Source organism: Elgaria multicarinata, chromosome 7, assembly GCF_023053635.1.
Source record: "Elgaria multicarinata webbii isolate HBS135686 ecotype San Diego chromosome 7, rElgMul1.1.pri, whole genome shotgun sequence".
Lineage (NCBI taxonomy): Eukaryota > Metazoa > Chordata > Lepidosauria > Squamata > Anguidae > Elgaria > Elgaria multicarinata.
The window spans coordinates 59,795,029-59,811,224 of record NC_086177.1 but is presented as its reverse complement, the minus strand read 5'-3'; the positions used below and the strand labels follow the sequence as shown (position 1 = coordinate 59,811,224).

Sequence of the window (16,196 nt, the reverse complement as noted above, 5' to 3'; positions counted from 1 at the left end):
AGACCTCCTGAGTTTCCTGTCCTATATGGAATGTCACCATTACAATCTATATCCCACCCATCTGGGATACAGCAATCTGAACTGTTTTCCTATCTCTTGTGTTCATAGCCAGTTGTTGGCTTACCCATTTGCTTTCATTGGTTTAAGCTTAAGGACTGAAAAAGAAATGTTTTTTCAAGTGCTCTTGACCAGGGCTATTTAAAAAAACACCAACAAAACACTAAATGCCATATCAGATCCAGCAACCAGTTTTGCAAAGTTCTGAAAAAAGTGTTTAAGTTCTTAGGCATAATCTTCTTAGGCACGTAAGCAATGAAACTATCTGGCACTTACACTGTCCTGCTCTCTTAGTTAAAAAATGCTACTTTAGAGTGAAGCAAAAAGTGTTCCTGAAAGAGGTCAAGATTGTTTAATATGCATAATTGTATTCATGAATATTTATTCATGAACATACTTTGTTACTTGTTCCATTTCTGAATTGATATATATTTTAATAGGGCAGCATCACATTTTGACAGATGAACATTTTTTAGTGCAAAATGGAGGCATTTGGGAAGTTCTGTTATCTCTAAGTCATCTAAATATTTACCTGTTTGGGGCCTGTTCACTGCTATTTGCTATCCCAATTGGCAGCTGCTTCTCCATCTTTTTAAGAAAGTCAGTTGACTCTGTGCAGTAATCCCAGGGATCATGTAGGCGATCAAATTTTGCTTAGTGAGCAAAAGTCAATTTAAAAAAGGGGCAGAAGTCCCTGCCCAGGCTCTGAAGGGCAATCTGATTTGGTTACATTGATGACTTCACAAAGCCAGTTCAGAGTGAAGGTGATGCTTTCTGCCCTCACTCTGAAAGGATACACACATTTGCCCTCACTCTGGGGGGGAAATTGACCACTTCTTTGCAGTTGGTGAAGCCTTTTTCAAGGACCCCCCCTACCCACCCGTTCCCAGTTTCAGCTTAGCCCTAATTTTGCATAGCAAATTGCTTTAGTTAGCCTTTGCAGTCAGAAATAAATATTTGGTATTTAGTTCATATTATCTAGAGCTATATTCACTTGTAATTAGTGTGTTTGTGTACATTCATTAACTACTGCAATCCCTTTTTAATAGGAAGCAGGTTTATGTTACTTTTCTTTGTCCTTTAAGGAATCCCTCCCATGAGTGGGACTGGCACGTTTCAGATATATCTGCTTGACATCAATGATAATGCTCCCCGAGTGGATCCCCAAGAAGCTATAACCTGTGAAACACTACAGCCCAATGCAGCAAACATCACAGCGATAGATAATGACATTGATCCAAATGCCGGACCATTTGCCTTTGAATTGCCAAATACTCCTCCCAGCGTTAAGAGAAACTGGACTATTATTCGTATCAGTGGTAATGTGCATATCTTTTTAGAACAAATATTTGCATCTTTTTTGTAGCTATTTTTCTCAATAGCTACAAAATATTAGATACAGCAGTTCCCCATCTGCTGTATCTAATATTTTTAAGTGAATGTGACTATGAAATGTTGAATTGAATCAAATATAATAATTGAGCATGGTTCGGCCTTCCTCAAGCTCGCTCCTTTCTCATGGGCTTTTGTAATCTGTGGAATGAGCTCCCTAAGGAGGTTCACTTGGCACCTACATTATATGCCTTTAGACGCCAGGTGAAGACCTTTTTATTCTCCCAGCAATTTAACAGTCTATAAATAAATTTTAACTGGTGTTTTAAATTTGTAATTTTCCATTGCTGCTGTTTTTATCTGATTGAGCTTTTATATTGTATTTTATATTATGGTTTTATACTGTTGTTTTATACTTTGAACGTTTTTAATTTTTGTGAACCGCTCAGAGAGCTCCAGCTATTGGGCGGTATAGATATGCAATAAATAAATAAATAATCTGAACAATATGAGATAGTCTGTTTGTTACATCAGACAGTCTGGCTCAAGGGATTGGAATTGACATCCGTTAGGTTCTTTACATGCCTATAACTTAGTGGAAAGCCAAGAGGCTTTTCTCATGTTGTGACAAAAGTGCACCCTCAAGTAACTTGAGATGCTGTTCTGAATGTGGTACTAGAATAGACACTTTTCCAGTCACTTCATGCCCATGTAAGCCAAGTTTTCTTTTTCAGGTGACCGTGCCCAACTAGCTTTGAAGATTAAGTTCCTTGAAGCCGGACTCTACGATGTTCCAATAATAATAACAGATTCTGGAAATCCTCCCAAGTCCAGCACATCTATTCTGAAAGTGAAGGTTTGCCAGTGTGATTTAAATGGAGAATGTACAGAATCAGACAGGATTGTAGGTGCAGGGCTGGGCACAGGTGCCATCATTGCAATTCTCCTCTGCATCATCATATTACTCAGTAAGTCATCTGGCCATTTTAACAGTGATTTGTGGTATGTCCTTGAAATATGCTCCCAAAAGACTTCCCTAGCAGCTGATATGCTTGCCAAAGGATAGGCTGTAGCTTTCTCTATGGGTGGCCACCAACAATAGATTGTTTGGGGATAATACAGTATGCTATGGTCTCCACTGGCCCACTAAAGCTTGTGACCCACTTCTTAACAGCATATGTTGATGGAGTCTTTTCTTTGCCTTCTTTCCCTCTTATGAACTGCTATTTAGGTGTTTGGCATTTCCAAGCAAGCATGGTGGGTGGTATTATATAAGGTTTTTCATCACAAATGGTAGACAACAATTAAAAAAAGAGTTGAAACAATAAACCAACAGCAAAGGAACGCATACCTAGCTTTAAAATCCCAAAACAACAGTCTCATAACGTTCCTCCTCCAAATATTAACATCAACCAGCACTTATAGAAAAACCTGGTGAAAAAAGAAGATCTTAATTAAACATTTCAATCCAGAAAGGGACACAGCCTGGCCATGCTGGATCAGACCAAGGGTCCACCTAGTCCAGCATTGTTGGGACGTGAGCTCCATAACTGGCATTGCAGGAGAGAAAGCCATGCTCTCAAAACACACCCGCTGAATCTTCCATAAATGTTAAATCCTAAGCAGAGCTTCTTGAGGACAACTTAAGAAGAGAGTTCATGTGGGACAGGTGTTGCCTAACTTATCTGGCCCCAAGCTGTTCAGGGTTTTCTTTGTGATATAAACAGCACCACGAATTGAGTTCATTCATTCAAGAGCAATAGCTCAGTGGGGGATTCAGGACAGATAAAAGGAACTACTTTTTCACACAGCACACAGTAAAACTATGGAATTCACTTCCACAAGTTGTAATGATGGCCACCACTTTGGATGGCTTTAAAAGGGCATTGGACAAATTCATGGAGGATAAAGTTATCAATAGTTACTAGTCTATTGGGCCTTTTCAGTGGTGGCCCCCAGACTGTGGAATGGAATGATCTCCCTGATGAGGCTCGCCTGGCGCCAACGCTGCTACCCTTCCGGTGCCCGGTTAAGACTTTCCTCTTTGCCCAGGCATATGGCGGCACATCCTAATTGCCCACATGTTTAGTTTTTAATCGGTTTTTAATGCTTCGTGTGTGTATGTTCTGTGTTTTAGAGTTTTAAATTTTGTATACTTGTTTTTACCTCAATTTTAGAATTTCTGTAAACCGCCCAGAGAGCCCTGGCTATGGGAGTGGTATATAAGTTTAATAAATAAATAAATAAATAAATAAATAAATAAATAAATAGTCCTGGATGGCTATATGCTACCTCCAGCATCAGAGGCAGTATGCCTATGTACGTAAGTTGCTGGGGAACATGGGTGGAAGGGTGCTTTTGCACTCATGCCCTGCTTGTGGGTTTCCTGTGGGCAGCTAGTTGGCCACGGAGTAGAATGCTGAACTAGATGAACCTTGGTTTAATCCAGCACAGCTCTTCTCATGTTCCTATTTTTAATACATGCTTTGCAGGTAGATGATTCCAGGTTCAGTTCCTGGCATTTCCAGGTAAGGCTAGGAAGGAATCCTGCCTGGAACCCTGGAGAGCTGCTGCCAGTCAGTATCAACAATACTGAACTAGATGGACCAGTGGTCTGATTCAGTAAAAGGCAGCACCCAATGTTCCTATGAGTTTGGAAGCAAATCAAGTTTGGAGTTCTATATTGCTTTATCTGCCTTTCTGATTTTTATTTGCTATTATTATTATCTGTTTTCTATTGTATTATATATTTAATGTTTTGTTGTATTATTTTTATTTTTAAACAGTGAGACACCCGAGAGTGCTTATGTGCTAAAGGTGCAGGATATAAGTTAACTAATTGAATAAAAATAAATAGAAAGCCCAGTATAACTGAAGTGTGATGGACGTTAATATGTGCCCATTAATAGTGGACAGCTAGCTGGTTGCATTCTACATCTGCTGTAGCTTCCGAATTAGTTTATGGGCACTTTACAGTAACTTTTGTGGTGAAGAAATTCTGAGTGGTTGATCATCCCATGGTAGAGTTTCAATTTATGACCTCTTTTTGAATGTTATCTTCAGACTCAAAATTCTGTAGGTTTTGTACATCCCATTTGCATTTAACCATTTAGACATTACAATAATGTCTACAGCAGTTGTCTTCTCATTTCGCTGCTTGGTTCTTTAAGATTCAAAAAGGGGAAAGTAATGGCCAAACCAGAATTAGTATTTAGTGTTCTGATTTCATGCATCTTTTACAACAAGCAATAATGTAAGGAGGAGCTAATATTTTCTGCCTTTGTTCTCCTTCATCCCAGTTCTAGTTCTCATGTTTGTGGTTTGGATGAAACGTCGTGATAAGGAACGTCAGGCCAAACAGTTGCTTATTGACCCCGAAGATGATGTAAGAGACAATATTCTGAAGTATGATGAAGAAGGTGGTGGAGAAGAAGACCAGGTGAGAAATGCATAATGTATACTGAACAAACAGCTGCAAAGAGTGGAGGAAATCCAGAAAAGTGTTACTTTCATGTTTTAAAATAATCCAACTCCTTATTAACTTAACAATTTCAAAAATGCAAAGGTTATTTCAAGACTGCCTTACATATGACCTTTTTCTTTCTTTCTTTACCCATTTCTTTTACCTGCTCTGGGAATGGGTTTTTTTGCAGGAAAAGTAGGGCCAAAATCCTGAAAATAAATAGATAATAAAATTTAGAGAAAAAACTCTACAAGACATGCACACTGGCATGTGTGAAAATCACATGTCTTATTTTGCCACAATTACATGTGCTTAGAAATTGCAATTCAGTGCATCAAAAGAGCATAATGCTTTCCTCTGGAAGGAAAAGGACAGGGCTATTGATTGCTTGCACTAGCTTTTCCCAACCTCCTTGCATACATCGTTTGATCTGTTTGGAGGCAGGCATAATCATTAAATAACAATTAAAGTTGGCTGCAGAACACTTGGGAGTACTAAATGGGGATAATAAGTTCACTCCACCTTATATCCTTCACTAGCATAATCACAGGCAAAGGTGCTTGTTTTCAAGGATGGTACAGAGCCATGAAAGCCACATGGGAAGACGGTCACTAGGAGGAATAATGCATTTTGCCTTCAAATTGAGGCTTTTACCAGCACTTAGCATAATGCATGTATTGAATGAAGAATCCAAAAATGAGTCACGGCAGCTTTTCCTTCCCTGTCCTTCTCTTCCATTGAGCATCTGTAACAAATAATAGTTCTGTAACAGTTAATAGAGGCTGGTGGACATCTAAATGCATGGTGTTTGGTGTATGACCTTATCAAAGTCACGTTTCAGGTTCTGTGTTGAAAGCAAGTATTCAGTTTAGATTTGTACAGTAAGTGTACCAGCTCTAAGCACTGGAATATTGCACAGAGTAAGAAAAACATGGCATTAAAATCTATATCTTTTTAAAGCCAATCATACCCTTTGATCTCTACAGATTTCCCCTTGTGATTAAAGGGATAATAAGTTAATTAGTTCTTTTAGAAAATATTTCTGAAATGTGTTTGTAAGCCCCTGAAATAGCAAGCCTGCAAATAACAATAGTTCTTAAAAGAAAGCGAACTATTACCATAGCAAAGGTATAGTTCGAATTACAAATTGAAATTACTAAAAGCTCTTTATTTGCATGTTGCTAACAAAAACCAACAACCTATTTACTCCAGGAAATTTTATGTGTATATATATTGGGCAGTATCCAACGGGGCACTTATACTCCCAGTGATTCTGTTGCGCGAGTGGTAGGTCCCGCAATGGAGATTTGATGCCCCAAAATGAGGAAGAAATGAACAAAGATGCTTATTTCTGGATCAGGACAGGTTAGTGGAGCTCCTTGGGCAAATTCCACTGACCTGCCCCATTCCAGAAATGAGTGTTTTCGCTCATTTGCAGTTGTCCCCAGAAGAATTAAATTAGCAGAATGCAACAGAATCAGCGGGGACGTAAGTGCCCTGTTGGATAGAGTTAAATACAGTGCTATAGAACATGTGGTTTTATAATAGTGATTTCATCTTGTTGTTTTCCAAGCATTACAACAAAAACCTTAAAGATGCCTTTTTTCTCTTTTTGCGAAAGGGTTTACTGAGCACTAAATGGAAATATTTCTATTTACTCTGGTTTAACCTCTCATTATGTAATGCTGCACATATAAGTGAATGTTAGAGAAAATTCATTTTATCCATATGAACTTTCACTAGTGCATTCTTCCAAAAATGTCAGGAATGACCAAGCATGAAGTTGTACTAAAGACACCATATATTATATAGCATTAAAGAAGAAGAAAATCACACACACTCCAACAAAACCTGTATCTTTTATGGCAGAATAAGGTTATATCTTCAGAGCTCCCATATTACTGTGTGTTTTAACAGCTTAACATGATCCCAAACTCTTTTTCTCCTGCTTAAAAGTAGATCAGTTCTTTAAAATCCATTGAAATTTCATGGTATCTTGAGCAGCTATGTCATGATTTTCAAAAACGTTTGTAGCCAGATCCTATGTTTAGTAGGGCTGTGCACCCTCTCCCCGAAACGATTCAGATCCCGATCCGGGCCTTCCAAATCGGGCCCGAACCGTTTCAGGTCGATCTGGACCTCCTTCGATCCGCTCTGGATCCGGAGCGAGATCCGGAGGTCCAGATTGATATTCAGGCCCCATTTTGCCCCCCCTTCCCCCCTTCTTGCCTCAGCGGTGGATGGCGGAGGCAGGTAAGTGGGGATGGGGGTACAAAATGGGGCCTGAATAAGCCCCCCTTCCACTTACCTGGCTCCATCGTGGTCTGGGCAGCAGCTTCAACTGCAGCCCAGGCCTTAGGCAAGGATGTATTCAGCTCAACTTTCCCATTTCTTACGTGTCAGACAGAAATATGTGAAAAAGTTAAAAGTGCAGTCTCTATCAAAATACCTAAATCTAAAATGCCTGATTTAGGTAAATGTTGTTATTTTATGACAACAAAACATTGCAAAACCATAAAATACAAAATATAATAACATAAAAATCAGTTTAACACTGTCAACATCACAAACCAACATAAACAAGCCCAAGATCAGCCTAAAACCAGGACAAGGGTGGGGAAAAAAACTAGTACAAAGCCAGCAAGGGGAAAGATAGTGTCAAGATCTAAAATGCACTAAAAATTAAAAGGTCTGGGAAAATAAAGTTGTTCACGTGACACCAAAAAGACCTTTCCAGGTGCCTGGTGAGGCTCTTTGGGGAAGGCATTCCACCACAGACCACGTCCTCTCCCTAGTGGCTGACTCACCTAATTAAGCAAGGAAGTGGGGCAGGCCTGGAGAAGGACCTCTGGTAAAGGACTTAAGAATTGGGAAGATATATAGGAATAGGCAATCCTTCAATTAACCTGCCCCCAAGCTGTTTAGGGCTTCATAAGTTAATGCCAACACCTTAAATTGGGAGTGGAAACTAGTACTAATGACAGTGCTCCCTGCAGCTGGCATTTTTCTGGGGCATATCACAGTGGGCGTTCATCTCTCACATTAAGCTGTTTGTTTCTTTGTTTGTTTTGTTTTAGTTCACCATTCTTCCAAGGAGGTCAAGATAGCATGCATGGCCTCTCTCTCTCCAACCTCCATTTTATCCTTACAACAGCCCTGTAAGGTAAATTGGGCTGAGAGACAGTAGCATGGTTCACATGAATGCCGCAGCCCACAGTGGCATCCATTGCAAATACTCAAGCCATGGCGGGCAATTGCCACAGTGTACCATGATGTCCAAACCCTAAAGATCCCATGGGTTATGGGTGGTTTGTTAATCATGGCAACAGGCCACCCTCACTGGCGTTGCCAGCATGCATCACAATCCACAGTGGTTTAAATAAGCCACAGTGGACTGTGGCAATCATGTGACCTGATCCAAGGTAACCCAGTAAGCTTAATGGCTGTGTGGGGTTTTAACCTGGGCTGTGCCGTTCCTAATCCAATATGAGGCCACTCTATCAGATTTTCAAAAACCATCTAGCAGTAAGATGACATAGGCAGGACTATCTGATTGTTTTCATTTTAAGCTTTATATTAATTAAGATCAATCATAAGACGTTATTAATGTGAATAAACTAACTTTTCTTAATTCGTCTGGGCTTGCTATTTATATTCTGGCTCATATTGAAGTTAGTGAATGTTTGGACATAGTTCAGAACTGGACTTAATCTCCATAAATGTCGCAACAATATCTACTGAAATTGGCTTTTTCTGGGTTGTCTCTATATGCTGATCATGAAAAGGAATGATGTTCAGCCCTTGGGGAAAATGCTCCATAAAAAGAATGCAAGACGATTAGAAATATATTATCCTATTCGAGAAGAGCCTTTAGTGTAGTGGCCCCCTTCTCTGTGGAACTCTCTTTCCCTGGCGGTCAGGAAGGCACCAACACTAGGCTGCTTCCGGCACCTCCTGAAAACATCTCTCTTTCGAGAAGCCTTCCCCAACCGACTAGCTGCTTTTTTCTGGCTCCTTTGTTTTTAAATTGAATAATTTTAATTTCCTTTTTTAATCTTCTTTCTTTTACTGTTTATATTTATGTTCACCACTCTGGAATCTGTGTTAGTTAACTGAGTGGTATATAAATGTTGTAAATAAATAATACAATATAGTCCAATGGATAAGAGCGTTTACTCTGGAGCAGTGTCATCGGTTCAAATCCCAGCTTCTAGTCCACTTCAGGTATACTGCATTTCCTATATGGGTATTACTCCCAGTTTTTACATAACATCAGAGTTGATGAACTTACTGTACATCGGATCTTCCTTTGCTACATCTGTAACTCCAATTACTTTTATCACAGCAAACAAGCAATACCAGATATTGATTAACCTAGGATGACAGATTTGACTTCACCAACTTAATTAATACATTGTTAACACTGGAAAACATTTCTAGTAGTATTGACTCCACACTGACCCATTTGTTACAGTGATCTATTGTGGGGGGGAAATGGGGTCAGCATGCTGTATGAAAACTAAATATGGTGACATAATCCAAGTACCCATGCCCCATAATAAGGTCTGCCCTGGCTTTTCTCTTTTGACAACTGAGAAGGATGTGGCAATTGATAAACACCCTCTTTTGCTTCCCTGGGTTTAATGGAGGGGGGGGGGAAGAAATATATTTACATCATCCTACTTTTATGTGCAGTTTTGCTTGAGGTCAATTAATCAGGTACATTTAGGGCATATCAGGAGGTTTAGGCTGAGATGTCAACAGTATGCAGATGATACTCAGCTACTTCTCATTTCCATCTGCACATCCCAGGGAGGCTGTGGAATTCTTGAACCCATGTCTAGAGGCTGTTTTGGGGTGGATGAGAGTGAACAAGCTGGAATTTAATCCAGACAAGATGGAGGTACTGTGGCTTGGATGGAGATTTCAACTGGTCTTAGATGGGGTTGCACTCCCCTTAAAAGATCCAAGTTTGCAGTCTGGGAGTCCTCCTGAACCCTGAGCTAACTAGGGAAGCCCAGGTAGCTGCAGTGTCCAGGAGTGCTTTCTAACAGCTTAGGTTAGTACCCCAGCTGTGGCCCTAGCTGGAGAGAACAGGCCTTGCCTCAGTTATCCACACACTAGTTACATCCAGGCTGGACTACTGTAATGTGTGGTATTTTTTTTATTTATTTATTACATTTATATACCGCCCCATAGCCAAAGCTCTCTGGGCGGTATACAAAAGTTAAAAACAGTAAACATTAAAAAGTATTCAAAATTTAAAAACCATCAGAAACATAAAAACAGAAATAGAAAAACAACAGTATCCATTTAAAAACAACAGTTCTGGGGTCCGTTAAAAAACAAATTTAGCGTTGTTAAATGCCTGGGAGAAGATAACTGTGTTGGCATCAGATGAGCCTCATCGGGGAGATCATTCCACAGTCGGGGGGCCACCACCGAAAAGTCCCTCCCCCTTGGTATGTGAGGCTGTGGCCATAGCTAGACCTAAGGTTTATCCCTGGATCGTCCAGGGTTCAAACCTGTTCATCTAGGTGACACACAGGGGATCCAGGGCTCAGGCAGGAGCGAACCCTGGATGATCCCAGGATAAACCTTAGGTCTAGCTATGGCCTGTCTTTGAAGACGGTTCAGAAACTTCAGCTGGTGCAGAATGCCTGTACTATTGAGGGGGTGAGGCAATTTGCTCCCATAATGCCTATACTGCGCCAGCTGCACTGGTTGCCAGTGTGTTTCCAAACCCAATTCAAAGTACTGGTTTTTGGCCTTTAAAGTCTTAAATGATTTGGGACCAAGTTACTTGAAGGACCACCTTCACCCATATCAGCCTGCCCACACTTTAAGGTCAGAAAATGAGGACTTTCTCATTTGCCCACCCCTGAGAGCAGTTAGGTGGGTGATCACAGGTGAGAGGGCGTTCTTTGTAGTGGCCCCACAATTTTGGAACAAGCTCCCATCAGAGGTCCACCATACACCATCCTTGCTGACTTTTTAGAAGGCCTTGAAAACATTATTTTACTCTGGCCTTGTTGTGATATGATTACTGTTGTTGCTGCTATTGCTGTTGTTGGCATTTATTGTTGTTTTCATTGCTATTTTATTGTGTTTATATTTGTATTGCTTTTAATATTTTACCTGTTTTTATGCATTTCATTGTTGTAAGCCACCTTGTGAGGGCTTTTGCCCTGAAAGGCAGCCAAGAAATGTTTTAAATAAATTAAATAATAAATAAAACATTTAGTCAGAAAGGAAATCCTACAATTCCCAGTGTTCCCCAGCCAGCATGAGTTGTAGGTCATTTTTTTTATGACTAAACATGAGTAGAATTGCCCTATTAATGTAGAAAACACCAAGGTAGTGTTTTTCTTAATCATTACCCTATGTTTATTTATTTATTTATTTAAGCATTTTTATGCCGCCATTCAGCCAAAAAGGCTTTCACGGCGGCTTACAAAAGTATTTCTTGACAGTCCCTGCCCACAGGCTTACAATCTAAAAGACATGACACAAAAAGAAAAAGGGATTGGGAGGGAGGAGGAGGGCGGAAAGGAAAGCAAATTCAGGCACTACAATCTTAGTTGCAAAGTTCACCTAAGAAAGGTAACTGGATTAGATCTAGAACATGTCCTTTAATTTGGTTCCTCAGCATAGCCTGATTTGTACATAGCACTTAGGATTTCAAGAACTATGGCTTGGGTCCAGACTTTGAATAAACCCATTGAAATCAATGGGTCTTAAATTATTCATGACTAATTTAATTCCCATTGACTTTAATGTGTATACTCTAAGTGCGACTAGATCTGGATCCAACACAGTATCTTTAATAATAATAATAATAATAATAATAATAATAATAATAATAATGTTGAGCATCATTTTAAGAGCCTTGCTGGAGCAGACCAAGACCCCATCTAGATGGGCACTTTTCTCTGAAGATTTGTGACAGGGCCAACTCCACCATTAGGCACAGAGAACTGATTGCCTCAGGCAGTGGATGCTGGGGGGTGGAGAACAGTTGCAAGATATTGGTGAACAAGAACTGTACATACCGTGTAGCTTTCCCTGCATCCTCTAAGCTGGCCTGCCCCCAAGTACAGTGGAGGATGCTGCCATTGTAGAAGTAAGGTTGTTTGTCTTCTGTACATGAAATAGGCAGGGGGCACTCTCTTGTCCTTTACCTCAGTTAGCAGGATGTCTTGGGTTGGTCCTGCTTTGTGGTCATATTGTAGAAAGAATACCTTTGGAATGCCACGCAGTTTGGTGTTGACAGCTCCTCTACTTGAGGGATGATTTCTTATTAAAGGCATGGGGGGCAGTGACAAGCCAGCAGAATATCTCTCTTCCCCCGGAGAAGACCAAAGGCCTTGCTAGACGGGGCTTTAGCCAGGAGCGAGCCCCGGACTCACCCCTGTGCATCCAGATGACGCACAGGGTATCCCGGGCTCAGGCAGGGGTGAACCCTCCCTGGGCCTGGGGTAACCGGCACCGCTTCTGGCCCGGTTTTTCCTGCGGTCTCGGGCTGAGCCTGAGATCACAGGCGTGTAGCCAGGTCCGCCGCTTTTCCTAGCTACCACATTTACTCCCGAGTAGCCTGGAAACGCGGCAGATGGGCCGCAGCGCTCCACAGGAGCTCTGCGGCCATCAGGGCTTCGGTGGGGACATGAGGGACGGGAATCACAGCCTACGGGACATGAGGGGGCGGGAAATGGAGGCCAGGGGAGATCAGGGGGAATCGCGGCCCAGGGGACATCGGGCGGGCATTGGACATTGTGGGCGGGCGGGGGGATTGGACATCGCGGGTGGGGGGCGGGCAGGGAATCGGACATTGCGGGCGGGCATCAGACATTGCGGGTGGGGGGAAATCGGGGGGAGTGGGGAAACCTTTTTTTAAAAAAAAGAAAAAAAGAACCTACCTTCATCGTTGGTGCGCTCCTGCACACATGGCCCCTTTAAGAAAGAAAACAAAATGGCCAACGTGACGGGGCTTTCCTTTACCCTGTCACATCGATGTGTAGACCGGGGTGACAGCCCGCGCTAGCTGCAGCGCGGGCTCGTCCCTCCTCCCAACCAGACTTTCAGGTAGGTTTAGCAAGGCCCCAAGTCAGTTACTCAGTGCAGTGCTGGTTCCCAGTCTGGTGTCTCTCCTCCCAGCTCAATCTCTGCTTTCTTTTTGTGATTACGAAACTGTCCAAATTCTCATGAATTTCTAAGGCAGCAGGTAAAGCACCCGGGAAGATTTGAAGGATTTCCAAATACGTCCCAGATTCGTTCTAGAGCCAATCAGGCCCAACCATTTGTTTCTGAAAAGTGTGGCCCTTCAGGATATCCAACGCCAACTGCTGTACCAGGGGAGAGGGGGGTCCTTCTGTTTCATTCCGCTTCCTTTATGAGTGGGGTGGGTGGGTGGGTGCCGGTGGGTAGGAGAGAGAGAATTGAGAGAGAGAGAGAGAGAGAGAGAGAGAGAGAGAGAGAGATCTCGAATCAGGCTAGTGGCTTAGAGTCTAGCTATTTTTTAAAAGGCCGTCCTAGAGGAAAATGTAGGAAAACAGGTCAGAGAGGCGAAAATTGCCTCCGTCACTCCTCCTGCTTTGCTGGCAACAGCTGAGCAGAACATTGGATACTCAGAAGCCCCTGACATCAGAGGCTTCCATACAATGAGGGTGCATCTCATAGGATGTATGTAAAACTAGCCTTTCACCTGACATGCTAGAGATAACATAGATGTGTTTCAATGTTCTCTCAGAAAAATATTCCCAACCTGCCATTCTCCAGCTACAGCAAGAAGTTGTACAGGCCAGGAATAACTGGGACCTGTTGTTCAGTTATAATCTGAGTAGGTAGGGAAGCAGCATTGTGATTCTTGCCACAAAGGCACGTGGTCTCAGGAACAGAGTAAAGTATAAGGCTATCTTCTCAACCCATAATCAGGAGAACAGCCCTGTGGTGTCGCCTAAATCTGTATTAGTGCCAGTTCATTTGGTGATGTTTCCGTTTACCACACAATTAATATTCATATATTTGTGTCGAATAATTTATCCCATGTTGAGCTGAGTACAAAAGTCACTCAACCTGGGTACATCACATGACTCTCCATGGGTTAAGTCCCACCGGAATCATTGGCTTTGAGGATATTTTGCTGCAGAAGTGCCTGAGCTCAGCCCCTGGGGAGCTTAGGATCAGGACCTATTCAAGGATTCAAGTTGTTTTAAATCTTTCACCCTTGCAAACACTGGAGTTTATTGTCCTTTAATGATATTGCCAAAGTGTATGGAGCTTTGTCCTTGTTTATATCTACAATGATAATGTCTGGGATTTTATTTGTGTTTAGAAAACAAAGGACTCAATATTGGCAACTTTTTGCATATTGTAAATCAGTACTTTAGTAGGCAAATTGTTTAGTCACAGATGAATGCTACTTCTGAATCTGTTTCACAGTGGAAAATAGATGAGGTGTACCACGAAGGAAGCAGCCAACTGGAATGACATTGTAAACTGAGACAGGGACCCTATGGAAGCAATAAACATTCTATTTCACTCTAAATGAGATGCAAGATCATTCAGGAAACATTCTGAATCGCTTTTATAGTTCTCAATATGTGTCTTCTTTTACAGGAGTGGCAGCTTTTCCTTCGTCATTGTTAACATCTTCAAACATTTTGATTGTGTATTACTTACAGGACTATGACTTAAGTCAACTCCAGCAGCCAGACACTATAGAACCAGATACCATCAAACCTGCTGGAATAAGACGACTTGATGAAAGGCCTATCCATGCAGAACCTCAGTATCCGGTCAGATCAGCAGCTCCTCATCCTGGGGACATTGGAGACTTCATTAATGAGGTAAAATGGGAGGTGGAGGAGGAAAAACAAGATTCGTTTTAGCAACTATTAGACACCATTGGTGCAGATAATGAATAGCTTTTACAGCCAAATAGTGTTTTTTTAGGTGCTTATACAATTAAAATTATCTGGGTTGATAGACATAAATATGGATTTTTAAGCAGAGGGAAATTTAATTAAATCATTCAAACAGAAAAAGAGAAATGCATCAATTAACTTTTGTGCATTGGTATTAATTACATCCATAATATGTTATCAGTCTTAACCACAATATCTCCAAGAGGGATTATTCTCTGGGTTCAACATAATAAATAGTTTAACAAAGTGATAGTTTAGCCTAAATTTATGTATTAATTCCTAACTCATAATAAAGGTTCATTTTGATTTTCCTCACACATAACCCTTTGAATTCCAAGAATTGCAGAAATTCGATACCTCTAATAAGACCAAGAGTTCCATCAAATAAGATTAGAGAGAGGGCAGCAAAATTAATGTTCTGTAAACGCTTTAAATACTTGTCTTGCTGTAGGGCTTTAAGTAGAGCTTTTGTGCACTAAAACACGCCCAAGAAATATGTCTATATAGGCGCTATGTAGAATTACCAGTGTTTCTCTTCCTTTTTTATGTTATTTTTACCATTGACCAAATTTTATGGTGTGTGTAAATGCCTAGTCTAATGGGAATTAAAAAGCTAGGCTTTGATCTCTTCTTTGTATATACCACTTCGGAAATTATAATATTGAACAGAAGAAGAAATATGAATACAAATGAAAACATAAAACTGTGGAGTGGTCATAGATAGTGCTCTGCTCATTTCAGTTATTTAAATTATGCTTCTATCTGAAATTGTGTTTATGTCAGATATTCTAGAAACTAAGGAGGACTGAGGGTAGGTTGTGAAACCTTTCAACAAACAAAATGACCAGCCAGGTTGGGGGAAGCTGAGTGGCTTTTACATGGAGCTAGGCAGGGCACATCACAGAGGTTCTGAAGAGGGTGGATTGACCTTTCCTTCTTTGTCTCTAGTCCACCTGTTCTCTATTCCTACCTAACTACCTTCACTCTTCTTGGTCTGAATACCTTAGTGGTAGAGCAGAAGGCCCCAGGTTCAATTGCTGCCATCTCCAGCTAAAAAAGATCAGGTAGCAGGTGATGTGAAAGACACTGCTCTGTGTGAAACCAGAGCTGCAGCCATTCAGAGTAGACCAGTCTCCCCCAGCTTGGTGCCTTCCAGATGTTTTGGACAACCTCAACCAGCATGACCAATGGTTAAGAATGTCATCCCAAACATCTGGACGGCACCAAGTTGGTGAAGGCTAGAGTAGACAGTCCTCAGCTAGTTGTACAAATCTGACCTGGTATAAAGCAGCTTTCTATCTGCTACCCAAAGGGCAAGACCTGATTAGACATGATAAACCAAGCCAATTAATGATGCAAACCCCTGCTCAACTACCTGACTAAGCCCCATTGAACTCAGTGGGACTTACTTCTGAGTAAAC

The 16,196-nt window shown here is 41.3% G+C and overlaps 1 protein-coding gene across 1 annotated transcript in view; it reads left to right on the top strand.

The window, feature by feature from the left end:
- The window catches only part of CDH2 (cadherin 2), a 147,415-nt gene that overhangs the window by 128,080 nt on the left and 3,139 nt on the right, over positions 1-16,196 (top strand). The window contains exons 12-15 of the mRNA XM_063130668.1: positions 1,143-1,376; positions 2,124-2,357; positions 4,689-4,828; positions 14,533-14,697. Coding sequence (XP_062986738.1) covers positions 1,143-1,376; positions 2,124-2,357; positions 4,689-4,828; positions 14,533-14,697 — 773 coding nt within the window. The remainder of the gene's footprint in view (positions 1-1,142; positions 1,377-2,123; positions 2,358-4,688; positions 4,829-14,532; positions 14,698-16,196) is intronic.